General features: G+C 40.2%; 1 protein-coding gene across 22 annotated transcripts in view; it reads right to left on the reverse strand.

The window, feature by feature from the left end:
• LOC105931007 (protein tyrosine phosphatase receptor type F) overlaps window positions 1-24,063 on the reverse strand; it is a 280,629-nt gene that overhangs the window by 162,415 nt on the left and 94,151 nt on the right. For all 22 annotated transcript variants that reach the window (XM_036138431.1, XM_036138434.1, XM_036138432.1 and 19 more), the window contains one exon: window positions 13,184-13,360. In XM_036138431.1, the coding sequence (XP_035994324.1) occupies window positions 13,184-13,283 (100 nt within the window). In that variant the 5' untranslated portion in view covers window positions 13,284-13,360. The remainder of the gene's footprint in view (window positions 1-13,183; window positions 13,361-24,063) is intronic.

A 24,063-nucleotide genomic window follows, 5' to 3' on the forward strand; every position in this document is an offset into this window, starting at 1 on the left:
TGAGACATTGTCCTCATTAGGGCCTCCGTCAGCTCATGTTTCATCGGAGGCGTCATTAAAGAGCTCGGCAGGGATCACCTGAACCGCAGACGGAGCAGACTCCCCCGACAGAAGCGCGCACAATAGAGGTAAATCATTGTGCCGTGTATAAATAGCGGCTGGCGGCGGTTCCTCGCTGAGAACGTGGCGAAGGGGGAAGAAAAGGGAGTGGGGAAAAATATGGGACGGGAGAGTCAATATCTAGTTAGCATAACACTGCGCCTTCTTCAGACCTGGACAGAACCTTCAGTGATCACATTCTCCAGGTCCACCTGTCATGTCATCGGTCTCCGTCTTTGCATTGTTAAAGAAGAAGAGGGGGGGCTGGGGGTGCTGAGATTGCTTTCTCACCTCCAGGGACGACACACCGGTGATGTAAAGAAAATGGATACCGCAGGTCTGCAGGCGCTGAAGTGCAAGAGAATGTGAAACCCCCGTCCCGTCACTCTGTGTAGTTTTATACACCTTTAGACACGGCTGGTCAGAAAGAGCGGCCATCGGCGGGCCAAACGCCAGCCAGGAGCTCCGCAGGACTCAAAGTTCTTCTGTGCAGCTAAAGTGTCAATACTTTTAGGTCTTTTGGAACGCGCAAATGTGTGGTTGGTGGACTTTTCAACTCCAGGGAAATTAAACTCTTTATGCTTTTGAATATAATTACCCTAAATTAAGCCAAGGCAAAAGTATACATCACAGAAAAAACAAGTAATTGCCTTTGAAAAAGAGAGTTTTAGATTTAGAACTAAATCAACTTATTAAATTTATTCCATCTATTCACCCATCAATCTCTCCAACCAACCAACCAACCAACCAACCATCCATCCATCCATCCAAGCCTCCCTCCCATCACCCATTCATTCATCCATCCATCAATCCCACCAACCAACCAACCTCCCATCCATCTGTCCATCCATCCCTACATTCATCTATCCATCAATCCCTCCAACCAACCAACCTTCCATCCATCCATCCATCCAAGCCTCCCTCCCTTCACCCATTCATTCATCCATCCATCTTTCCATCCATCCCTACATTCACCTATCCATCAATCCCTCCAACCAACCAACCAACCAACCAACCAACCATCCATCCATCCATTCATCCATCCATCCAAGCCTCCCTCCCTTCACCCATTCATTCATCCATCCATCTTTCCATCCATCCCTCCATTCATCTATCCATCAATCTCACCAACCAACCAACCAACCAACCATCCATCCAAGCCTCCCTCCCTTCACCCATTCATTCATTCATTCATCCATCTTTCCATCCATCCCTCCATTCATCCATCCATCAATCCCACCAACCAACCAACCATCCAAGCCTCCCTCCCTTCACCCATTCATTCATCCATCTTTCTATCCATCCCTCCATTCATCCATCCATCAATCCCACCAACCAACCAACCTTCCATCCATCTGTCCATCCATCCCTACATTCATCTATCCATCAATCCCTCCAACCAACCAACCAACCAACCACCCATCCATCCCTCCCTTCACCCATTCATTCATCCATCCATCTTTCCATCCATCCCACCATCCAGCCATGCCTCCCTCCATTGTTTATCAGTAGATTTATTGCGCCACCCATTCCTCCAACGTTTAATCGCTCCATCCTACAAATCTTTGTGACATTTCCGCCCCAGTATGTTTCAGGGTTCAGGGTGCAGTAAATCCCTTTTCTGTTGACGCAGAATGTGACTTACTGACAAACATACAGGTAGCAGCACGTAAAGCTATGTTTAAGATTATAGCCTGATAAGCATTAAGGATGTATGTCTGAGCATGCATCGGTGCGCGCATGGTTGGTGAGCTGGAATCCTGAAGAAGCGATTATCAACAATCTGACTTCCAAGAGCCGCTGCTGACATCTTTCCATAGCAGTTTCACTTAAATTGTCTTTTTTTCCACCTTGTGACTCAGACAGAGGATCAGACAGCTTTAAAAAAAAAAAAAGAAGCTCTCTGCCCTTGATGCAAATTAAAAGATCTAAATAAATTATGTGTTGCAACCATAATTTAAGTCAAGTGTCAGTAAATCTTAGAAATCAAGAGGATTTGCGGGAAAAGCAGAGTAGCAGGGTAAACCAACATTGCTGCCATGTTTCACCTACAATAATCCTCTCAAACATGCTTCCACGCTTGACCTATAACTCAAAGGCCAATCTGCTACAAATTTGTTCCTCGTTAATCCAAATCTCAGATTCAGTCACAAAAATCTAAAGAATCCCTCTGGTGACCCTGCATCCCCGACTTGCAGCCGGGGTTAATAGTGGTCCAGGCTTTCTCCAACAAACAGCCAGAAGCGTTTATTTCTCGCCTCACAGAGATCCTGTGTGCCTCCGTCACTGTTGCCACTGCGGGCGGGTGGGAATATATGAAACTGGTGGGTTTGTCAGTTCTTTTCTAAAAGAAACTGAATCCAGACTCAACCTTTTCTTCCTTGCCTGTGTCCCATTTTTCTGCCTGTCAGGCAGTTGTCAGATGAAAACAATAAAAAGGACAAGGTGGAAAACACACAAGCCTAACTATGCAAATCCTCCTCTCAGCCATGACTGCAAGCTCCGAGATACACTCCTTCAGCTCTTTGATGCACCGTGTTCAAAACTCCACTGCAAAGAAGTTGCTGCATTAATTGTCCAGAATAGTTTGGCACCGAGTTTGCAAATTTAAAATGCTTTAGTTTCCAAGTGTTCTGTTTAAATTTAAAGCGCCACCTCACAGCTAGGCATGGGCCGACAGGAGATTCTCACAATATAACCTTTATAGTAGTGCTGGATTTTCTAAATAAAAGAACTTAAAATATAACAAGATATAATCATGTCAGCCAGCTGACAGACAGAAGGCAGAAACAAGTGGGGGAAGGGCTTCCTGCATTGCTCTTTGTATTCATACAGGGGAAGGAAACTCTCGTCACTGCAGCACTTTCCTTTGGCATCCCAATAAAAGGACTTTAAATCACAAGAAAAACATGACGGCAACATTTTAAAATCTTGCCTTTAAGCTGATAACCATCAAATCCTTACAGACACCATTTAAACTATTACTCCCTGGGATTACCTGTAACACTGTAACGGGTTAGAAAGTGGGATCTCTTCAAAACAGTGTTGCGGTGCTGTACTCAAATGAATGCGTGACCGGGACAAGAAAAGAAATTCAATTTTATAAGAGCAAAAAGCCTTTTTTTATATAACTAGTAAAATGAATGCATGAAAAAAAAACATCACATTTAGTGGAAAAACAGTTTGGACGAATCACTGGGTTATTAGGGAAATGAATTTAAAGCATTTTAGTGCTTCGAGGCCAAATGCTTAGCATGAAGTGCTAGCACTTTCTAATAGTCGTCATTAGAACTAAGTTATGGCATTTGGCTGGCATGCTGCAGAGTCGAGGCTTAGCAGTAAAAGCTTCATACTGGTGCCATGTTGATGCGAAACTTAAATTTGACCCAGGGTGCAGGATATTGACAAGTCTGCACCGAGATCTAGGTTTTAGGAAGGGCTGAGGGAATCTAAACGCCGCCGACTGCTCCAGGTGTCGGGGATTAAACCGCTTCTGTCAGCTAGCTTCATGCCTGCAGCTGTATTTGTGGGGTCTTGGGCCTTTAAAGGCTTGAAAGGTGTTGACGGGGGGGTGCTACAGCTCTGTTATTTTTCACTGGATTGATCTCTAGTTGTAAGGATGGCTGATTAGGGAAGTTAAAAGTTCATCAAAGAAAATGGAAAATGAATGGCTTCAAACACCAGATTTAAAAAAAAGCAGAAGAAAACTTTAGCGTGGAAAGATTAATTAGGAAATAGATTGTATAAAATCTTTCATAAAATGTAAAAAAAAAAGAAAAAAGTCTTCTTGCTGAAAGCCTCACAGCAAGCTTGTAATAAATGCAGCAACAGCAGAGAGAGTCGCGTAAATGGCTCTTATGTGGCTAACAATTAGTGTATTCCCAAGCCTGCCAGGGTGCCCAATGAGAGAGCTACTCTGCAGGGTAGAGTATCAGGGATCAATACACACACAGCAGAGAGAAAACCATTAATTCTTATTAATAATGGATTAGCAAGTTATCATTTTCATGGGACAACACTTAGTGGGAATTTGTCTGATGGCATCAGCACTGGTTGTTTTAATGGAACGCTTCCATTAAGGCCTTTTCAGACCATTAGCAGGCAACTTGTTTGCAATTAATTCCATATAAAGCTGTCTTTCCCTGCAAGTTATTTACCCCGACAGAGTCAACTGCACTTCGGGCTGTTTGTTTAAACCAATAAACATCACGTTTTCTATCTGCGCTTCTGTGTTATGGCCGAATGTGAAGGAACACTGGGTTATTTGATATTGGAAATGGCACGTGTGCAACGGCCTTTTAGAAAATGACTTGGAGGATATAAGCCGTCGTGAGTTTGTTTACTCTATGCATGTCAAGTCAAGATAAAGCGTCACATTTCAGGGCTGTCGGATGTCCGTTAAAAGTTATCTTAGCTTGAAATAAATCTTCAAACAACCTAAAGATCCTGTTAAAAAAAATCTAAATAGTGTGAAATGTAAGGTTTTGTAAAAAATAAAAAATAAAAGCTCAGATTGCAAAGCAAAATTGGATGTAAATACATCGCTTTGTGATTGGCCAAAATCAATGACCTCGTGTCAGTTTGCCCTTTAATCTGCAGAAAATCTCCACACACCCACCGTTTCATCCGTATTTCTGAACCTTCTTAGGTCAGTAAACTAATAATTCTACATAACAGGTCTTTTATTAGAGGTGAGCTAACACCTTCCCAGCACGTGCAAAATAATATCAGTAAAATCAGCGCTGTTGACATGATGTAATGGCACCTTCCTCCACTATTCATTTCAAACTCACTACAACTCCATCTCTGGCATAAATAAAATTGAAATAAAATAAATAAATAAATAAATAAATAAGAAGGATGGAAAGGTCATTCAGTGCTGAGTACAATGCCACTGGATCATCTGGTAAAATCGTGCCGGTACTCTGATTGTCCGACTCAAATCAGCTATCCCCTTCTTTTATGGTGTACCACAAGGCTCTGTGGTCAGACCTCTCCCAGATCTTTATCTACACCCTCCCTCCTGGCAATATTTCTGCACAATGTGACAAACCACCGCTAAACGGATGAGAACCAACCGTCTTTATGACATTACGTGTGTTACCGCATAGATCCTGAAGAACAAATGCCTTTCCAAGTATTTGCTGGATGTTTCAATTGCCAAGCACTGTCCTCTTAATTATTCGCTTCACATTACATTTACCTCTGATAATACAGAAACCAGATTTTTTTTTTTCTTTCATAGAAAGATAGCTCAGTGGCCAAAGAAAGATAGATCTTCATAAGCGTTATCAAAGCTATAGTGAAATCGCAAGAGTAACGTGATTTATCCTTACTGAGCTACTGTACTTAAAATGTTTAAAGCCGGAGAAGAGAAAAGAAAAACATCAAACTTGCAATACCCCTGTGGACAGATGAAGACAGGCTTTCTATCAGGCCTTCCAGCTCGACCTGAATTATTCAAGACAGTGGAGAAGAAGGAAAAGTCTGAGTGCAATTACCCTTCACTCATCTCTTTCCAGTGTGAACAACATTACTGTAATGGCTTTCATCTTCTCAAGCTGATTATGAAGCAGGGAGGCATCTCTCACGTCTGCTCTCTTGCTTTTTCATTGTCAGTGAAACATGGCCAATGACATTTTAAATAAAAAGGGGAGAAAAAAAAAACACTCAAAGTGAGCATTTAAAGCAATATTTCTAAAATATGTAATCATAGAAGTTTTGCTATGTACCTAAGCATGGCGAGTAAGTGAATGTTACAGGTATTACATGACTGGGAGTCTGAGCTGTTATATTACCTGTGGTATTTAAACTGGCACTCAAACCTTGATCTAGTCTAAGATGACTCACTATCGCTGACTTCTTTCAACCCACTTGCTACCTTGTGGGAAAAAGACACGGGATAAAAGCAGAAACTCCACATACATCTACTTAAGTTAAAGCTATTTCTGTCTGTATATTTTTATACCTCTGCAACAGCATTAGGCGATAAATCCCTGCATGTGTACGGCTTTGTGGGCTTCATAATGGCTGGTGTACTGTCTGCAGCACAATGCAGATGAGGGAAACATCACTCCCTTTCTTCCATTAACAATCTCTAAACGCATGCGGCCCTGACCTATAAGATGAGCTCGCTAATGTGTTGCATGGACCGCACAGCTCATTTACACAACCCGGGGGCAACATCACCTCCCATGTTCAGCGAGTTCACTTGGTGAAATTTGCTCATTTGCAATGAATGTCATAAAAACTGATTTTTTCTTTTTTTTTTTTTTTTTCCAATTTGACACGACGAAGGACGTCTGACTGTTTGAAGGCTTGTGTGGGTGTCAACCTGGGGACACATGCATGCAGAACAAAACAGAAAGAGGAAAATGGAGCATTGTGTATGCAACTTGAATATATAATGACTTATAGATATCTTCAGGGCTTCTACACGGTCTGGATAACAAGAAATTCAAATATTTGAAAAAGAAAACAGAGCGCCAACATTTTTATTTTATTTACAAAAGGTAATTCCCTTTGCCATAGTCTAAAAACCAATTCATCCACCCATCCGTCCATTGATTTGAACATTAATCAGTCCATGTATCTATTTATCCATCTATCTATCCATTTTTGGAAGTTTCACATCTAAAGCCTGACCTCCTGTAGAAATATCTGACAGAATATAAAGGGATTTTTTTTTTTGTTATACTTAAAATTAATATCCCAAAATGACTGGTATTCTTCAAGTGTAAGTCTGGAAAAGTGAGAGATTTTAAAACGGAAATTGGGCGGAGAACCCAGTATCTTTGTTACATGGATTGAAATTCAATCCAGAATCAAGTGTCGCTTTGAGACCCGAGAAGGAAATGCAGGCACCTTGTAGGACGCCTTGGCTCAGACGCTGGCATTAGCGGTCCAAGAGGCAAACATGTTAAGTGTGTTAAGTAATCCTGTGATGTATTGGGGGGCGGAGGGGGGGTGCTCAGATGCTGAGATGGCCCCAGCTCACCATTCATCACCACAACCTCACTAACCTCATTAATTTGCCTGACTTTGATCGGCCCTCCCTCAGAGACCATAAAAAGCCCCTACCTTTGTTCTCAACATGTCACCCACAAGGCCCAGGAGTCTTAAGAAATTCCACTCTCCACAAGCCAAATGGAGGAGGAAATTACATTACATAATGAGAGGGTAAAAATGACACAACAAGGAGATTTCAGCTCACTTGCCTCCTTTCTGGCTGTCAGGCTTTGAATAGCCATCTGACCAAGAATGCATACCCCAGAACCAGTGTGATGAACATGAAGGAAAACAACTGGCGGCAAGAAAGCGAAGCCACTACTGTCAATGAAGTAATAACAATGAACACAGAATTGAAACGTCTCTTTCTTTTAAAGATCACTCTGACGTTTCCTGTCATCCTGCGCCAGCGCCAAGACCGGGCCACAGCACAGAGTCTGGGTGATTGCCTCCAGCCCTGCGACTGAGCTCTCTAATTAAACTATTAATCTCACATCATTAACCTTCGATGGCACTTTCCTCTCTGAATTCTGACACTGCTGCACTGGCTCATGAAAACAACTTTCCTTCAAATCTCTTCAATATTCCCTCTTCATCTTCCCTGTTCTCCTGCCATTAATATAGCCCCCCCCCCCCCAGCTGTTTAGCTCTCCATGTACCCAAGTTGCACTCTGGGTGTAGCTGGCTGTATGCGTGGACCACAGCTGTGTGCTAACTGCATTACTCTCAGACTGCCTCTCCAAGGTGGATATGGTTACTTTTAATTAAAAGAGAATCAATTGTTGTCCCTGTCAGTGTTTGAACTGGGTGACCATATGGGCACTTAAAAATACAATCCAATTTGCAGCCCCCAAAGCCCCCACCACCCACCCAAGACCCCATCTGGCCACCCATCTCCTAAACCACTTTGGCATTGCCATTGCATCACTCCTTTGTCTGAGTGTAGGAAATGGACAATTCAATCTCCAAAGGTTGAGTCATAGGAACAACTGGCAAAGCAGGTTAGGGAGTATTTAAAATCTTTACTAACAAGCTTGAATTGCTAATAAAATACATGGAGGATAATTTAGCATGAAAGTCCCATTAATTTGGGGTTTTCAGTGATGAGCTGTAATGGGCTTTTTGGACTACAAACCTTTTCTAATCAGCAACATGCATATTTGACCAGTCTTCTTGGCCAAAACGGTTAGTTCATTTTTTGGTTGGATTCCTGGCATGGATCAACAACCTGTTGTTGTTTGGGCCCTCCACACTGGCTCTAACCAACTCTGACCAAAAACGGGATTAAACTGAGCAGCGTTTTGACATAAATAAGTAAAAAAAGGTTAATTTTAGCCTTTGGTCTTTATACCATGCCAGCAAATTACCACAACAGAATAGCAGTATTGGTCCAAGACATCTTTTTTTCACATAAATAGGCTGCAAACAATGTGCTATTTTCTTCATTTATGAAAAATATGTCATGTCTCATTCAAGAACTTTCTTTTCCTTTCAATCAAAACCTATAAATATAAATAGAAATCACAGTTCTTTCATTTAATTATGATATAAACCAATTTTATACATAAGGTGTCCTTAAAACTTAAACTACCCATGTTCAAAGGTGCACTTAAGTTCGGCGCCTCCAGACAAATTTTGTTTTGCAAGAGTAAAAGGCAAAAATGGCTCTTTGGGCTTTAAAGACTGCTGATCACTTTAACAGGACAATGATCCCAAACACACATGAAAACAGCTTTTTGAATGAATAAAACTCCCGGAATGGCCCTGACATTCAGCCTGTTTTCGACAATTTTTAAAAGGAGGTCTGTAGAAAAAATACACCACTTAAATAGAGATGAAAATGATTTCTGAAAAGAAGAGCGGTCAAATATCCAGGAAAGATCATGCAAAAGACCTTCCTAATTGCTACAGAAAGCAGGTCTTTTCTCTTGAGACTTTTATCCAAAACATTAGCTTTGTACATAAATATTTGCAGATTTGTGCACTAGAAAAAAAATGCATCATGCTTACAAACCTGGCCTTTAAAAATCATTGAAGTTGTACGTTTAATTAACATTCACCTCCCCCTAAATTGAGCTGTTCAAAAAAAAAAAAAAACATTAAAAGCCCAAAATTCATGTGATACTCATGCTGAGTGCATTTATATAATCCAGTGAGGACTCCTGTTTTACAATCTAGTCATTGGCACAATAAAATAAAAAAAAACACTGTCTAAAGTGCCAATAAAGGGCAATTACTCTGCCACGGAGCGTCAAGGATCACAAACAGGACAATAAAAAAAGTTACACCGTGGAACAGTGACTTGATATAAAAAGTGATTAGACTTGAGCTAATCATTGAGCCAGTCTAATCCTCCGTCAGACTGGGCCTGTCTTCTGGCACCTCACAGAAAAGCTAGCCCAGATTAGAACCTGCGAGGAACCACAGGAGACGCATACATCAAAAGCTGATTAAGGCCTGCGAAATAAGTCAGAATGACAGCGCCACAGAAAGATAACCGTTACGTTTAAGAGCTGCGCATGTGTGACTTTGGGGCTGACCTTGAGGTGGCTGGTGCCCTATTGTGCACAAGGAGGCCATATAGAGACCGACTGAGCTCCCCGGGGATCAATGAGACATTCGTGATCAGCACTCAGAGTAATCACACTGCATTGTTTGGCTGCTCAGTGATGACAGGAGATGAATGAGCTCACAAAGCCATAACACTAATAGCACTCATGGTCAGTACAAATTTAAACCTACAGTGTAAAACTATGCATATTTGCCCCCTTACAGAATTATTCTGTTTTAGATTTTTTTCCCACTTAGATGTTTCAGATAAACCTGAGTAGCTACAGACTCTGCTTTCAAATGATCCAGGCCTACTTCGTGCTGTCAGATGGGTGCTTTTTAAGTGATCTCTTCATATTAAATGTAGTAACCAGGCCTGATTTTGGTTAGTGAAACTGTTCTCAGCCTCTGAAAATGTTTGAGTTCAACTCAATTTTCTTCATATAGTACCAATTTATCCTATAAATGTCATCTCAAGGCACTTTATAAAGTCGAATTCAATCAAATTATACAGACAGATTGGTCAAAAAGTTTACTATCTTAAGAAAGCCAGCAGATTTTGATGTGTTTGTTTGTGATGATTGATTATGATGTTATGATTTAAAAATTGGAATGATATTTTCCCAAACAGGTCAGTTTGGATCTCTTTTCTTTCCCCTGAATGAATGAAGTAATCATTTGAGAACTGTATTGTAATTTTATGCAAACTATTTTTATTTTAGGTTTTTGGAAATGTGCCCAAATACTGGGTAGGTGCGGGTGGGGACATGTACACCCTTTTTCACAGTACTGTATTCAGCAGCTTCCCTACCATTAGATGGTGGATCAAACAAAAAGTGCAACTACCTGTAGAATGTATCTGCCTTATCTGAGGGAGCATAAACACACAGCTGTAAGGGAAAAGCTGACATGTTTTCTTCCTGCTTGGAAGCCTGCTTGGCTTTTTGAGGGGTGTGGGGGTGTGGGGGGGGGGCACCAGACTTAGCCTCGTGTAATGAGAAACTTGCCAGGCACCTCGGCCATAATATCTGTCTACAGTCTGCCCTGTAATACAGCGGATCCGAACCAGAAATATCAAGCTCGCATAATAAGTTCCATACAAATTAAAGGCACCAAACACACACAACCCTATGATTAGTGGTAGGTGTTATTTTTGACCCCCCCCAGCTGTCTTATCTTAATTCTATGTGTTTTTTGCTTTACAGGGTGGATAATAGCAGCTCTAGGCCTCTTTCTGTGAGTGCTTACCACTACACATAAATAAACCCCGGACCATGGACAATTTTCCTAGCAGATCCTTTATGTCTGAACTTCCTTTTGCTTTTACACTTATTCGTGTAGGAGTGTTTTTTACACACAGTCATGGTCAATAAATTAGAATATTATTGAAAAGTTCATTATTTCAGTAACTCAATTCACTAAGGGAAACGCATTATATAGATTAGCATAGACTGATGATGTTTTAAAGGCTTTATTTCTGTTAATTATGATTTTGTTCCACCTCCAACTAATGACAACACAGGATTTAAGATTAGAATATTGCAGCAGACCAATAAAAAGCACAATTTTTCATGTAGAAAAGGCGGCTTAATTAAAAGTATGTTTAATATCAGTTTAAAGGTTGTTGAAATGCAAATAATAACTTATTAAATATGATTATATATATATGTGTATGTGTGTGTGTGTGTGTGTGTGTGTGGTGACTTGCGTCATCGGAGTATCAGAGTAGTGGTATGGTTAATTAATGTGCCTGACAGTTGTTTTAATCTGTCAATGATACAATCACTGAAATTAGAGACCAGGGCGGTCTAACTCTCACAGGGGGGCACAGAGCAGAAACAAAAAAGAGCTGGCTGTGTGCATCCTAAAAATCCCCAGTGAAGCTCGTTGAAACGATAAATGGATGCAATAAAGGGAGTTACTCACAAGAGGAAAAATATTTGCAATCCAGCATTTTGTGCTTGCAATTCACTTTTGCAGTGTACCTATCTGCAAAACAGAGATTAAAGACAGCGCAAAAGCAGCAAAGTGTAATAATAATCAAGGCCTCATCCTAGCTCTACACTGAGCATCTTAAAGAGTCAGCATATTTAAATAACATCCTAACACTGTCATTGACCAGGATAAGAACTTTTTATGTTCTTTAAAAAGTGCATGCCACTCAATTTAGTCTGTTTTGTTAGTTTTGAGCAAACGATGGGCAGAAAAATCAGAGAATGCAACAGTAGGCAAAATATTCAGCCAGCCAATAAATTAACTTCTCTGCAGATGTAATTTGCCTAATCAAAAGAAGCCCGGTACTTTAATAGTTGCCTATTTATTAGCAGGATTCAGCAGTTTGGTCTGTGAATATGAATCTGAATTAAAACTTTTACACTACTATTTAAGTCAAGAGATACTCGGGTCCAGGATTTATTTGGATTTATATAGATCTGACGACTTCTGTATTTACAGTTCTATGTATCCTGATACTTTCTTATGTAGAATGTTTTTACGGAAACATTTAATGCGGTTTTACTTCTAGGCTATATAAAGCCAGTATGAATGAACCAGACAGGAATCTGTTTAGCTTAGCGGCTAGTCGTTCATTGTAGCTCCGCTGGTAGACTTTAAACATGGCTGAGAGTTGCAAGAAGCTAACAGCGTTCATGTTTATGAGAAAAAGAGAAAAGCTTCAGTAGAAAGAAATAAGACCAGAGTAGATTTGAGAGATTTTTTCACGTGATCCCCCTGAGGAGCGGAAGAGCGAGGTAAGACGGTCTTGCTTATGTGCAGCTATTCAAAAATGGACTTGGGGAAACTTCTGGAAAAATTGCCGACCCTAGCTTTAAGTGCACAACAATAGGATTTTAACTTAGATTAGGAAAAAAAAATCTCAACCATAATGCCCTAATTCGGTCCATTTCAAAGAGATTTGCAAAGACCGCAAGAAAACTGTCAAAACTGCAGAACCTCTCTGCAAGGTCAAAACCTACAGTGAAACATTTCACCACAGGAACAAGGTCCCTGAGAAACAAAAGGCAAAGGCTACGAGAAAAAACAAAAAAAAAATCCTCTTTGATGCATGTCTGAAAGGACAGATCAGTTGCGGTGGTCAGACTGAGACAGAGGGGTGTCGGGGGCGTAATTGAATTACAGTGACCCAATGACAGCGACTGTAGGTGAGGTCATGTGTTGAATTAATTCTGTTCCTGACCTTGTCTTTGGTGGTGGAGCTGCCCCCGGAGGCCCGAAAGGTCCAGCAGCAGAGGCAGATCTCACAGAATGTCTTTTTGCAGCCAAAACTGTCACTCAAATAGACAAGCGAGGCACAGAGGCAAGTCGGGATGTCAACTGCCTCCACTGTATGCTTATTTTTAGCTCCGGTGCTAATGCTCTACCTATATATGTCGGGACATATAGTCATTAAACAAACACGTGTGTCTGTCTTCTGGAATCCATTAAAATATGAAAGCATAAATTCCCACATGCCATTACACTGTAAGCAAGCTGATGCAGGATGTCCCAGGTGAACGAGGTTACTCACTGTCTGCCAGAGAGGAGATCACCTCGGAGCCGAGTAGAAGCAGCAACAGCAACGCCCCTCTGGGCAGGAGGGGCCCTGCCAGGTGAATGTTAGGCACCATGCTCTACGTTGGCACTGCTCCCTCCTCAGTCCCCGCTGCTAGACGCGTCCCACTCTGACAGGATCAAAGACTAACACCTGAGAGAGCAAAGAAATGCAGAACAGGGGTGCAGAGACATTAGTATTCAAACTCGCTGCATATTTGCATATATTTGAATGGAACAGCATAACACAGTTAGGCAAAAAAAAAAAAAAAAAAAAAAAAAATCAAAAGCAAGTCGCAGAGCAGAACCAAACGAGAAAGAATTTAAGTATACATGTTTTTAAAACAAGCAAACAACGGCAAACAACACTGGAGATCTTTGTTCGCGATCAACAAGGCATCTAATACCCAAAACAAATCCTGCTTCAGGCGGTGGACAAAACTCGTAAAGTGAATGTAAGTACATCAGAAGAAGAAGAAGGCGAAGCAGCGATGCAGAACAGTTCTACAAAAAAGAAAAGAAACGTAAGAAGATTCCAAGGGAGAGGAGGATGCAGGATCAATTTACTCAGCCACCTTCCCCCCTAACAGCGGGGTTTAGTTAAAAACCCAGAGGATCTCCTAAACAGCAGTCCCACAGGACCCTGGCCCACTTAATGTCTCCCATTAGGAAATTGAAACTGAGCCATCCAGATGGTTTCAAATCACACAAAGTGCAATGATCTCATAGAATGACAACATGAGTACATAAACAAACCTATAAGGCAAATTCCTTCCTTTGCTAATTTGTGCCCCCCATTTTGTACCTGCGTATGGCCAATTTGTTGCTTCCTACTTCCATCCATCTCATACCTGTAAAATGACCATCTTGCATAGATTTGCTTACAATGTAACTTACAACATTTTCGCTGAAGTTTAGAACATATGGAGATAAATGCCCATAATAATGCTTAAATATATAATTTAGCGAAACATTATATTATCTTCTGGAACTTTGTATAAAACTCGATTTTGGTTCTTTGGTTCGGTACAATGGACTAATTAGATTACGAAAATGCCTCAAAAACGTCAGTTGCCAAAGAGGGCGTCAAACGTCTCCCTGGCGGGTGCTAATTGGTTAACTGTTGCTAGGAAACCACTGGCAATGGACAGACCTGTTTTGTACTCAAAAAAGGTTAGGAATGAAAAGACCAAAGTCGCAAAGGCACAAAGTACTGAAGAGTGAAAAAAGCAGCACCCAGTAGGGGTGGGTACTGTCATTGGTTGGTCAACAATCAATATACAGATGTAGCACAAATTAAACACAGTAGAAGTGGGGATATACGAACATTAGATTGTGAAGTATTATAATTTTCTGACATTTTGCAGATATTAATGATTTTTTTTAAGTTAGGTAAAACATTTTGAAAAGGAGAGCATGTTAAGTCTTACTAATTAATGCTAATTAAATATAAATTGTAGATGACCGGAGTCACCAGGTTGAGATTCTTATAGTAGCATGACTGTGAGCAAAAGACTTTAATATAATACATATAAAATGTTTATAGAAAAAATCTGTAACATGACCTAACCTCTCCTTTTTAAATGAGAGAAAAGCTTCAATTATACCCATTACTAAAAAACTACTTGATAAGAGGGATGAGTGGTGCTCCTTTATTTTTTAACTCACGACCACCTGCCCTTTTGAAACAAGAAAGATTTTTTAAAAAGCCAAATTAGTCTTGTATATGAGGAAAAAGTATAGCTGCATTCTTTCAGCAAGCTGACCAACAGTGCACAGGATCATGTGGGGAAGGAGCAGCACTTGTTTTAAATCTTTGATCAGTCCATTTTCTTCTGGTGTCCCATTTAAAGGACTTTAAAATGCAGGAAATTTGCCAAACTGAATTAAAATCTATTCAGAAATATTATTAGGAACTAAATCCTCTATAGTTATGTTTTTATGTGGGAAATCATAATTGTGCTTTCATTGTAAAAAGAATTGTTGATGTTTTTTTCCAAATCGGTCGCCTATACTGACCACTAATATTTAAGGAATCAATTTTATTGTCAAAAACACCTAAGTTAAACAACTAAGATACAACCTTCAGTTTATTATAGCCTGCAGTTTAAGTGTCTGTTGGCATTACAAACAAAGTAAAAGCAATCACTTTGAATTGAGTTAACTACATTTCTAATGCCCACACTCTTCCCTGTGGCCATCTCTGACGAGTAGCTATAATGTAGCAGATCCCAGCATAGCCAGGGTAGAAATCCATTTCTAAATGGATTTAAAGCCAATCTGAGTAAAAGATAACCTAAAACTTAAAATTAAAGAAAAAAACTCTTTTGATATCTTCACTTTTAATTTTTAGACCTTACTCCCCTCCCCTCTAGAAGAGGAATGAACAATACTTTGTCTTTGGAAAAAACACAATGCTCAACATGCTGAATATCTTGAGGCTTGCTGGGTGGCCAGTCAGCTTTATTCTATTCACTTCAGCTAAATAAGTTAGAGTGTCAGGAACATAATGCCTCCAGTATCTTGTGAAGAGAAAAAAAAATTCCTCAGCCTGTGGAGGTCATTACTCATGTGGCTCCTTCAATGCTGCTGAAAACAGAGAAAAATGCGCACGACGGGCCGCATCTACAACCATGACCACCCTCTTTGTTAAACATTCTCTGATGCAGGTAGTCTAGCACATGAAAACATCAATAGTTTTCATCCTTTTATTCATGCACCATTTTTACCTATTTTTCTGAAGTTAATTGAAGGAAGAAAAACACCCGCATGACAATAGGAGGGAATGCGGCGTAGGAGCCCGGGCGGGTTCCTGACACGGGCAGACACCCAGACATTCAAAGTTGCCAGCCAACTCTTCATTGCTGCTTGTCACTGTACTATGTGCCTCAAGGCATCGATGTCTGCTAAACCAATATCCGATTCCAAACACTTCTCGCGTCTGAGGTATTTCTAGACACGGCAGAGTCAACATCATCTATAGCATGTCATGGTTTGAGCTGTGATTGTATCAAACTCTAATATGTTCCTCCCTGCATGTAGACTTTGAAGAAATACCCCTAACCTCAGCTGAAGTCATTTTAAACTCTGAGGAAAAAACAAATTAAAAAGGAGGCTTTCCTTCCCACTGTTATTGAGAAAGCGGTTTAATGTTTGCATGTTAAGCTGCAGTCAGGAAAAGAAAAAAGAAAAGTCAAAATATGCTGCCGAGGATGCCAAAATGCAAAAACCCTGCACAGGGAATTAAAGACATTTAGACCCCGTTTTTAATTTTAAGTTAATACCCCAAGTTAGCATTGCAAAGTGAGTGTAACTCACATCAATTTCAGTGGCTGACTAATTTGTTATGACACTCATTTTAATGTACGCCAGCACTGCTCTTGTTCACGTCGTGGGGAGAGGAAGTAAGTGAGGCACATTGAGTTGGCTACTCGCCGTGCTCCAAACCCTTGGCGGTGGAAGGATATCTTTCGCAGCAGATGCCAGAAAGAGGCAGATGCTTTTCATCTTCAATGAGACAAATTCCTCAAGCGAAGGCTTATTCTTTTTTTTTTTTTTTCAGCTACTTATTTACTACAGTGAAGCCCGGTCTCTCCCAGCTGTACAGAAATACTTTGGGACAACTCTCGCAGCTCTGCGAGTTTGTGTTGCGGCGTGGAAAAGAGCTGGGCGTTAACCTGGAAACGGAGCCTGGTGTGGTACAAAATCCATCCAAAATGGCTCAGCAAATGAGAAGATATTGTTGTTGCTGTTGTTTGCGAGCATGAGGGGGATGCAATAGCAAAACAGTGTGAAGATGTAGGTGTGAATGAATGCCCTTGTGAGTATAAGTGAATCCTTCTGTAATGATTTGTCTGGTGAGAGAATGAGACAAGCAAGTGAGCAAAGTAGATAAATATTGCTAAAATGCTAATCCAGATTATTTCACCAGCAACTGTGAAACTGTTTCTACACGGCTAAATGTTTAAACAGCTACAGGGGTCATATAAAGTGCACAAAGCAAGCTTGTGTTTTGTAATCCTATATATGAAAACCTACAGTGCCGAGGCAAATTATTAAAATCTTTTCAAAAACGGTCTCAAAAGAAATCTAATCCCTGATGATGAGCCTAAATGGCACATCACTAATAAGGTCTAAATTGGGGTGCAACAACACATCAAAATGCTTGCGTTTTGTGTTTTTACACAGCGTAGTTGGTAAAGGGTTTACAAATCACAAATGGGCACACAATCAATTAATCCAATCATAATATGTGTTTATATGCACCTGGCTTCATTCAGAATAGAACCACTCTGACATGCGCATTTATCAAATTCCCTTTTAAAAAAACATAAGACAAAGTACTTCCGTCTTTGCTGAACATCAAAACTAGTAAACAAAACAATATTGTATGATTCGTTTTTCTTCCGAGTGCCCAGGTTGGACTTGTGTGATGTTCTAATTACAGTTGAAATATTACTGAATAGATAATAATTTTGAGCTGTTTTATTGTTTTGAAAAAAGGGACAACAACGCAAAAATATGTTGAGTTTATGTTGGACGCACTTGTATCAGTTTGCCACATTGGGAATAACTTGAGCCTGACAAGCGTTTGTGCAATATGTTATCTTGTTTACATGACATTTTTATTCCGATGGGTCCTTTATTCCAATTACTTTTCTCTATGTAAACGTAGCTAATGAAAAGTTCAGAAGAGCTGCAAGAACAAATATCATAATTCTGTACTTGCAGTCCTAGTTTGGGACTTCTTTTTTTCAGTAGAGAATCTTTTTTTTATTTCTTTCTGTGCTGTATGAGAAAAATGACGATTGTGTGTTGCAGTAGGTGAGGACCTCCCAGGGGATCTGCACTTGAATTCTTCTGAACTATGAAATTTCCTGGCTAGAAAGAACTCGGTTTATGTTCTTGCAGCCTTGGGTAAAAGAACAAATTTCTCTGTTCCTGCATAGCATGTTTTGGACTTTAGAGTCGAACATAGATACAGGGCAGTGAGCTTTCTTACCCTCCTATCCTGCCATGGAATATTGTGATACCACCATTAGCTACAAACGAAATTACCAAATTAATAACATGTGAACTGACTTTTTCCTTGAATAAAATACCTTTGTCGAATTATAAGCCTTGCATTTTGGCCCTATGTAGAACCAACCTGTGCCTAACAAGCATCACAGGAAATATTTCCGAATATTTCCAAGTTCATAGCGGCTGTTAGATGAAAGATCTAATCAAATTTGAAAGGGACTGTCTGTACACTTATGTGATAATTAAGGCCCATATCTTGAAAGGGATTCAGAAAAAATCTTTGCAGTAATTAAAGTCGTAAAAGTTAGAGCAGCCTCTGTCATTTTAAAATAAAAGAAGTCTGTAACAGTCAGCAGATACCTCAGATATGGCTGCCCAGTCAAACTGAGTAATGAAGAACAAGGCACTTTGATCGCACAGATAAGTAATCAGCCAGTGGTGGTGAGTGGAAATGAAAGTGAGATGGACAAATTAGAGGAACCAGTTTTAAAGCTTGGTTCCACAATGTGGCACATTCCATTGTTATACAATAATAGGTTTTATTTGGCTATGAATAAAAATAAGTTGCAAAGACAATTATTAGAATATTTTTAACAAAATACTTCAACTTATAGTTTAAATACTTTAGCCCAGAAACTCTGTAGTTTAGTTGAATAATAGCCTCGTACAAAGTAAGAATGAATACAAAGATAGTTAATAAACTACAAACTCCAAATAGAACAAAACTTAAAGCAACAAACGAAGTGACATCCAAGATCAAATGCAAGTAAACAAGTATGTTTAAGAACAAAGGCTTGTTTTGAGGAACTTGCTGTGAGGCCAAATTAGCTCTGAAGGCAACAACAGTTGCTAGGTGTTCAAACAACCAGTTAACAATGTAAAGCTGAAGGGAAAATAAAACATTATCTTGATTAAATATTTTAAGAATAATCCGATGATTTAGAAATCAATTACATTTTGGACAATGGATTCGTAATGTTGTGTTAACTAGCCATCACGGTGACTGATTATGAATAGAGTGATGGCTTGAAATATTTATATACTCACAATTTGGCAGACGGATGGCAAGCATGATGTCACATCCAAAATTAGTGATTGATATGACAGCAGAGAAAAATAGCAAAGAAGAATCCCACATGTACCTCAAAGAACAATAAATACTAATACTAATGTATGTATGCGTATTGGCAGGCTGTGTGGTAAACACAAGAACTAACAGTAGCTGTCATGTTAGCATTAGCAAAGCATTAGCGAAAATTAGCATTAGCAGCTGAGATAATAGACACAATCTAGCATGCTTAGAAGGGGTTTGTGGACATGTTTCCTGCTGGTTATTTAGAGTAGAAAATGGGAAAACATAGATAAAATGGAATAAGCTTCCGTTGATGGAGTAAAGTGACTATTTGCCAATAGGTAAGTACCCAAAACAAATTTGTAGCATCAGGCTCAGTGGCCTGTTGGCACTCCAGCAGCTAAGCGCCACAAACTAATGTAAAAACAATGAGATAAACAATATTTAAATTATTGAATTATTTTTCTCTGGCAGACACAACTTCCTATTTTGATCCTTTTGATGAACAGTAGGACGCGTTGAGTTCAGCAGGTGAATAGAAATGATGTGGTGGCTCTCGGTCTAGCAGCTAAGGTGAGCAGAAGCTCAAACTGACTCATGCAGGGAACATGCGAAGCCACAGTTCCAGCTCAGACTGAAATTCCATGAAAATAGATCAGCCTTAATAAAAAGTAATACTTCTGTAGCAGTAAAAATAATTGCTGATTTTCATCTTTTAAAGGTTCTATATCAGGCTTTTTCCAAGCCATCCAAAGTCAACTAAAGGCATTAGGCATGATGAAATGTTGCCTTTGGCACTATGGAGTATTAATTTATAATGAAATATTAGTTGTTTTCTGGTGCTATTTTTCTAACCTGCAAACACTTGCCTTGACTGTGATGCCATGTCTTTGTGTGGGTGCCACCCGTTTCATGATGTTGCCCTAGAGCCGCTGCAGTATGGTATCAAAAAGAGCAGTTGCTATTGCTGTGTAGATTAGGTGCTAAAAGAGCCACTTCATCTCAACTTTGAGGAGAAATATTCAAGCTCTGCCTCATATCACCACTTTCTGAGCAGCATGTTGTTTACTGGGCAGGGGCAGCACGGTCAAGGTAGGACCTCCTGGAGAGTAAGGGTAATGACCGCTCTACATAGACCTGGTCATGGCCATTTGTTTTCCAGGACAGGGAGGGGCTGCTGCTCAGAGAGCAGAATGCACAAGGATTACTCAGACATGCATGAATCAAGGAAAATAGCACTTTAGCGATGATTTTGATGAAGGAATAGCATCACAACATAGCTAAAATCTCAAATAAGTTGATTTTGCACAATATGGGCCCTTTAGATAAAAGCAATTAGATCATGTTATACATTTCTGTTTTAAATTTTCCAACTATAAAGTGGTATTTTTCATTTACGGCGATCATGCTGTGAAAACCTGATACTAGTTCTTGCCTACAATGCAGCAGTCTATAATCATGTTGAACAGGTTTATAGAACTAAGATTTTTCACCAAAGGTGTTATAAAAGGGAAATATTAAATGAAGCATAGCCAAAGAAATTAATTATCAACTGAAACAAGAACATGTTTCAAATTATCGTAGTTCAGGGCTGTGATGTGTTTATTCAAGTCTGGGAGAGCTGCTGTGGCGGAACAGAACGTATTCAACCTTTTCGAGAATCTTTTGCAACTCACTCCACAAATCCGAGAGGTGGGCGGTAAGTCACAGGCCAAACACAATTTATTGTGCAGCACAGGGTCCCCAATTATTCAATATGTCAACTTTGCGTGGCCCATTAGGGGGAAGATGATTCTGTTGCGGTAACATTATGTCTAAACACACAGAGAGGACAAGGTCGCTGAATTGAACCCATCTGAACTTTCCATCACTCAACGGGGCATCGGTTGTTAATCCCTAACGAAGAAGCTTTGGATTCTTAAGTGTTTGGGGAGTTCTCAGGTATACAGAGCGTGACAAACAGAGTATACGGTATATAAAGAGTGCAATAGGCGGAGGACTAAGGGATTTAGTGAGGTAATTAACAAGACAACAATTGGAACATATAAACCAGGAAACTGTGGAGGACAATAAAGCATTTTAGCCAGCTCACTGGGGAGGGGAGGGAACACACCTGACGCACACCTATCCTGTTAGCTTGTTTGCCTCCCATATCGGGTGTCTGTCACTCAACTAATTACACCTCCCGTAAATGTGTGTGGCAAGAGTGTGGCCACCCAAACAGAATTGACCATCGACAGGCGAGCAATGCAGGACGCAGCTGCGCAGAGAGAAGAGGAGGGAGAGAGAGAGAGAGAGGCAGCGGCTGAATAAACACCACCATTACGCTAACTACAGGTAGCGTATCTTTTCTCTGCCGTTTTCCCCCTCCCTCCCACTCATGTTCCCTCCATTTCTCCGTATCTTATTTAATGGGTAATCCCAGGCGCGGGGAGGTGGGACAGCTGAGATATATGGGCCAGTGGCGTGGAGAGCTAATCACGGCCGTCTCTGGGGGTGATAAACCCAGACCAGAGAGGTTTGTATTTGCGAAGCCTGCAACAGCCCCATAAACACAGTTACAAGCCGAATTTCAACAGCAGTGTTTTTGGCTCTTGATTAGTTTTCCATGCCCCAGAAGTCTCACCCTCACAGCTCTATACTCCCCCCCCCCCCCCTTTTTACCTCAGTGGTGATCACCAACCATAAGATCCCAGGAGAATCACTGCAAGCTAGCGAGTCACATACTGTAAAATGAAAATGTAAAATAACCAAATTGAGTTCTCTCCTCCAACTCGGAAAACCTAGCTGTATCCAAAGACTTGATGGTGCGTGTCTTTTTTTTTTTAATCTTTTTACAGGGGTGCAACAAGACCATGCATTGAATTTAGCCCAACAATGGGTAATGTCCTGTGACCTATTGAGTTTTACAGCTCTTCTGTTTACAAGCTGATTCCACAAAGTTAATTGTTAACACTTTACTGCCGAACGGGACACTGAGAGACTGACAGGCACCTCTAACAGATGTGCACATTTCCTTGAGTTGAGCAATAGCAAGTAGGAGGCACTGATTATGCCGAACTCGAGTAATAATTAAACGCCAGTAAAGTTTCTGTCTGTGTGGATGACTGAAAGGAACTCACTGATGCCATATAGTCTGATAATTATAAGACATACTTTATATGAGACAGATTGCACAATGTACAGTGCGACACTAAAATAAAACTCCTGAAACCTTTCACATTTTGTTAGATTACAATCACAAGCATAACATTAATTAGATTTTATATGAGAATCATAAAGTAGTGCATAACATCTAAGTTGAAGGAAAATATAAATCTGAAATTTGAATTTTGACCATTTTACTCTGATTCTCCTAAATTAAAAAAACGACTGCCCTGCTTTCACCTGATTCCTATTCTCAAGTGGGAGAATATATCACAAGTTCATTACTCATACGTTTGACAAATTGGGCTTTTTTGGGAGAGTGGCAGGAGGAAATTCACAGGAGGTCCCATTAGGTGACACTGTGAACCTGAAACAGAAAGCGCTCCGGTCAGATCTGGTCAAAATTGAACTTTCTGGCTTACATGCAAAACCCACCATCCCCACTGTGACACGTTGGTGGCAAAAATCAAGCTGTGTGAATCCTTAGCTTGTCAGAGTTGATGGGAAGATGGATGGACATAAATCAGGGGTAATCCAGGAAGAAAACTATTAGAGGCTGCAAAAGCCATCTGATAGGGATGGAGGTTCACCTATCAGCATGACAACAACCCTAACCATGCAGCCTGGGGTACAGTGGAACGGTTCAGATTGAAGCCTATTCATACGATTTCAGCTGTAGTTGCAGAAAAGGGTTGTTCTGTAAACCCTTGACTCAGGGAGCCAGAATATAATTGTATGCACAATATATTACAATATATCATCAATGCAAATTCATTGTTGGCAATATTCATATCGCAAAGGCCTGTTTGGAGTGCAATAACCGCTGGCTAATATATTCCAAGCATTATGAACTTGGATTTAACATGTTAATGTAATATTTAACAGGTCTCATGGCAGCAGATGCACCACACACATAGCTCAAAATGCTAAAGCTCCCGGAGTGTAGGAAGCACAGATGAGAAAAAGAGGATAGAAGAAAATATGGATATATCACAACTGACATCATCGTTGCGATATTTACCAATAGTATCACCATGACAAGAGATTTCCAATCTAATCACTTTAAAACACTAAGCTGGACCAAAGTGCTATACATATTAAAAAACACAAAATTAATTAGGAGAAAGAGCAATAAACACCATGGAGATGTGATAAGTGACATGGAAACCAAGTGAGTATGATCAGAAAAAAATGCAGGGCTGCTAGGGGAGGATTTAAGCAGGGAACTAAGGTAAGATGGGCAGACGAGAAGCTAAGTGGAAAAACAGAGGTTCTAACTGACTACCAACATAATAAATAAACCAAAATGAACTGAACAGGACACAAAATGTAACTAAAAAACTATAACATTAACATGATCTGAAGACAAACAAGTGTGGATCACAACACTTTTCTTCTCCACGGTACAAATATGCAGTGCTTTGACCTGGTCTATCGCATAAAACCCCAGTTATATACGTTGAAGTTAATAGTTGTCACACGAAAACTTACAAGGCAGGTAGGCGTGAAGGGTAGGAATACTTTAGTAAGGCAATGCAAAAATATCTGCAAAGCAATGCACAATTTGTACAATGTACAATTTGCAATCTGTAAGGTTCCTCCACTAACATCCCAAA

This window comes from Fundulus heteroclitus, chromosome 6, assembly GCF_011125445.2.
Source record: "Fundulus heteroclitus isolate FHET01 chromosome 6, MU-UCD_Fhet_4.1, whole genome shotgun sequence".
NCBI classification, from domain to species: Eukaryota; Metazoa; Chordata; class Actinopteri; order Cyprinodontiformes; family Fundulidae; genus Fundulus; species Fundulus heteroclitus.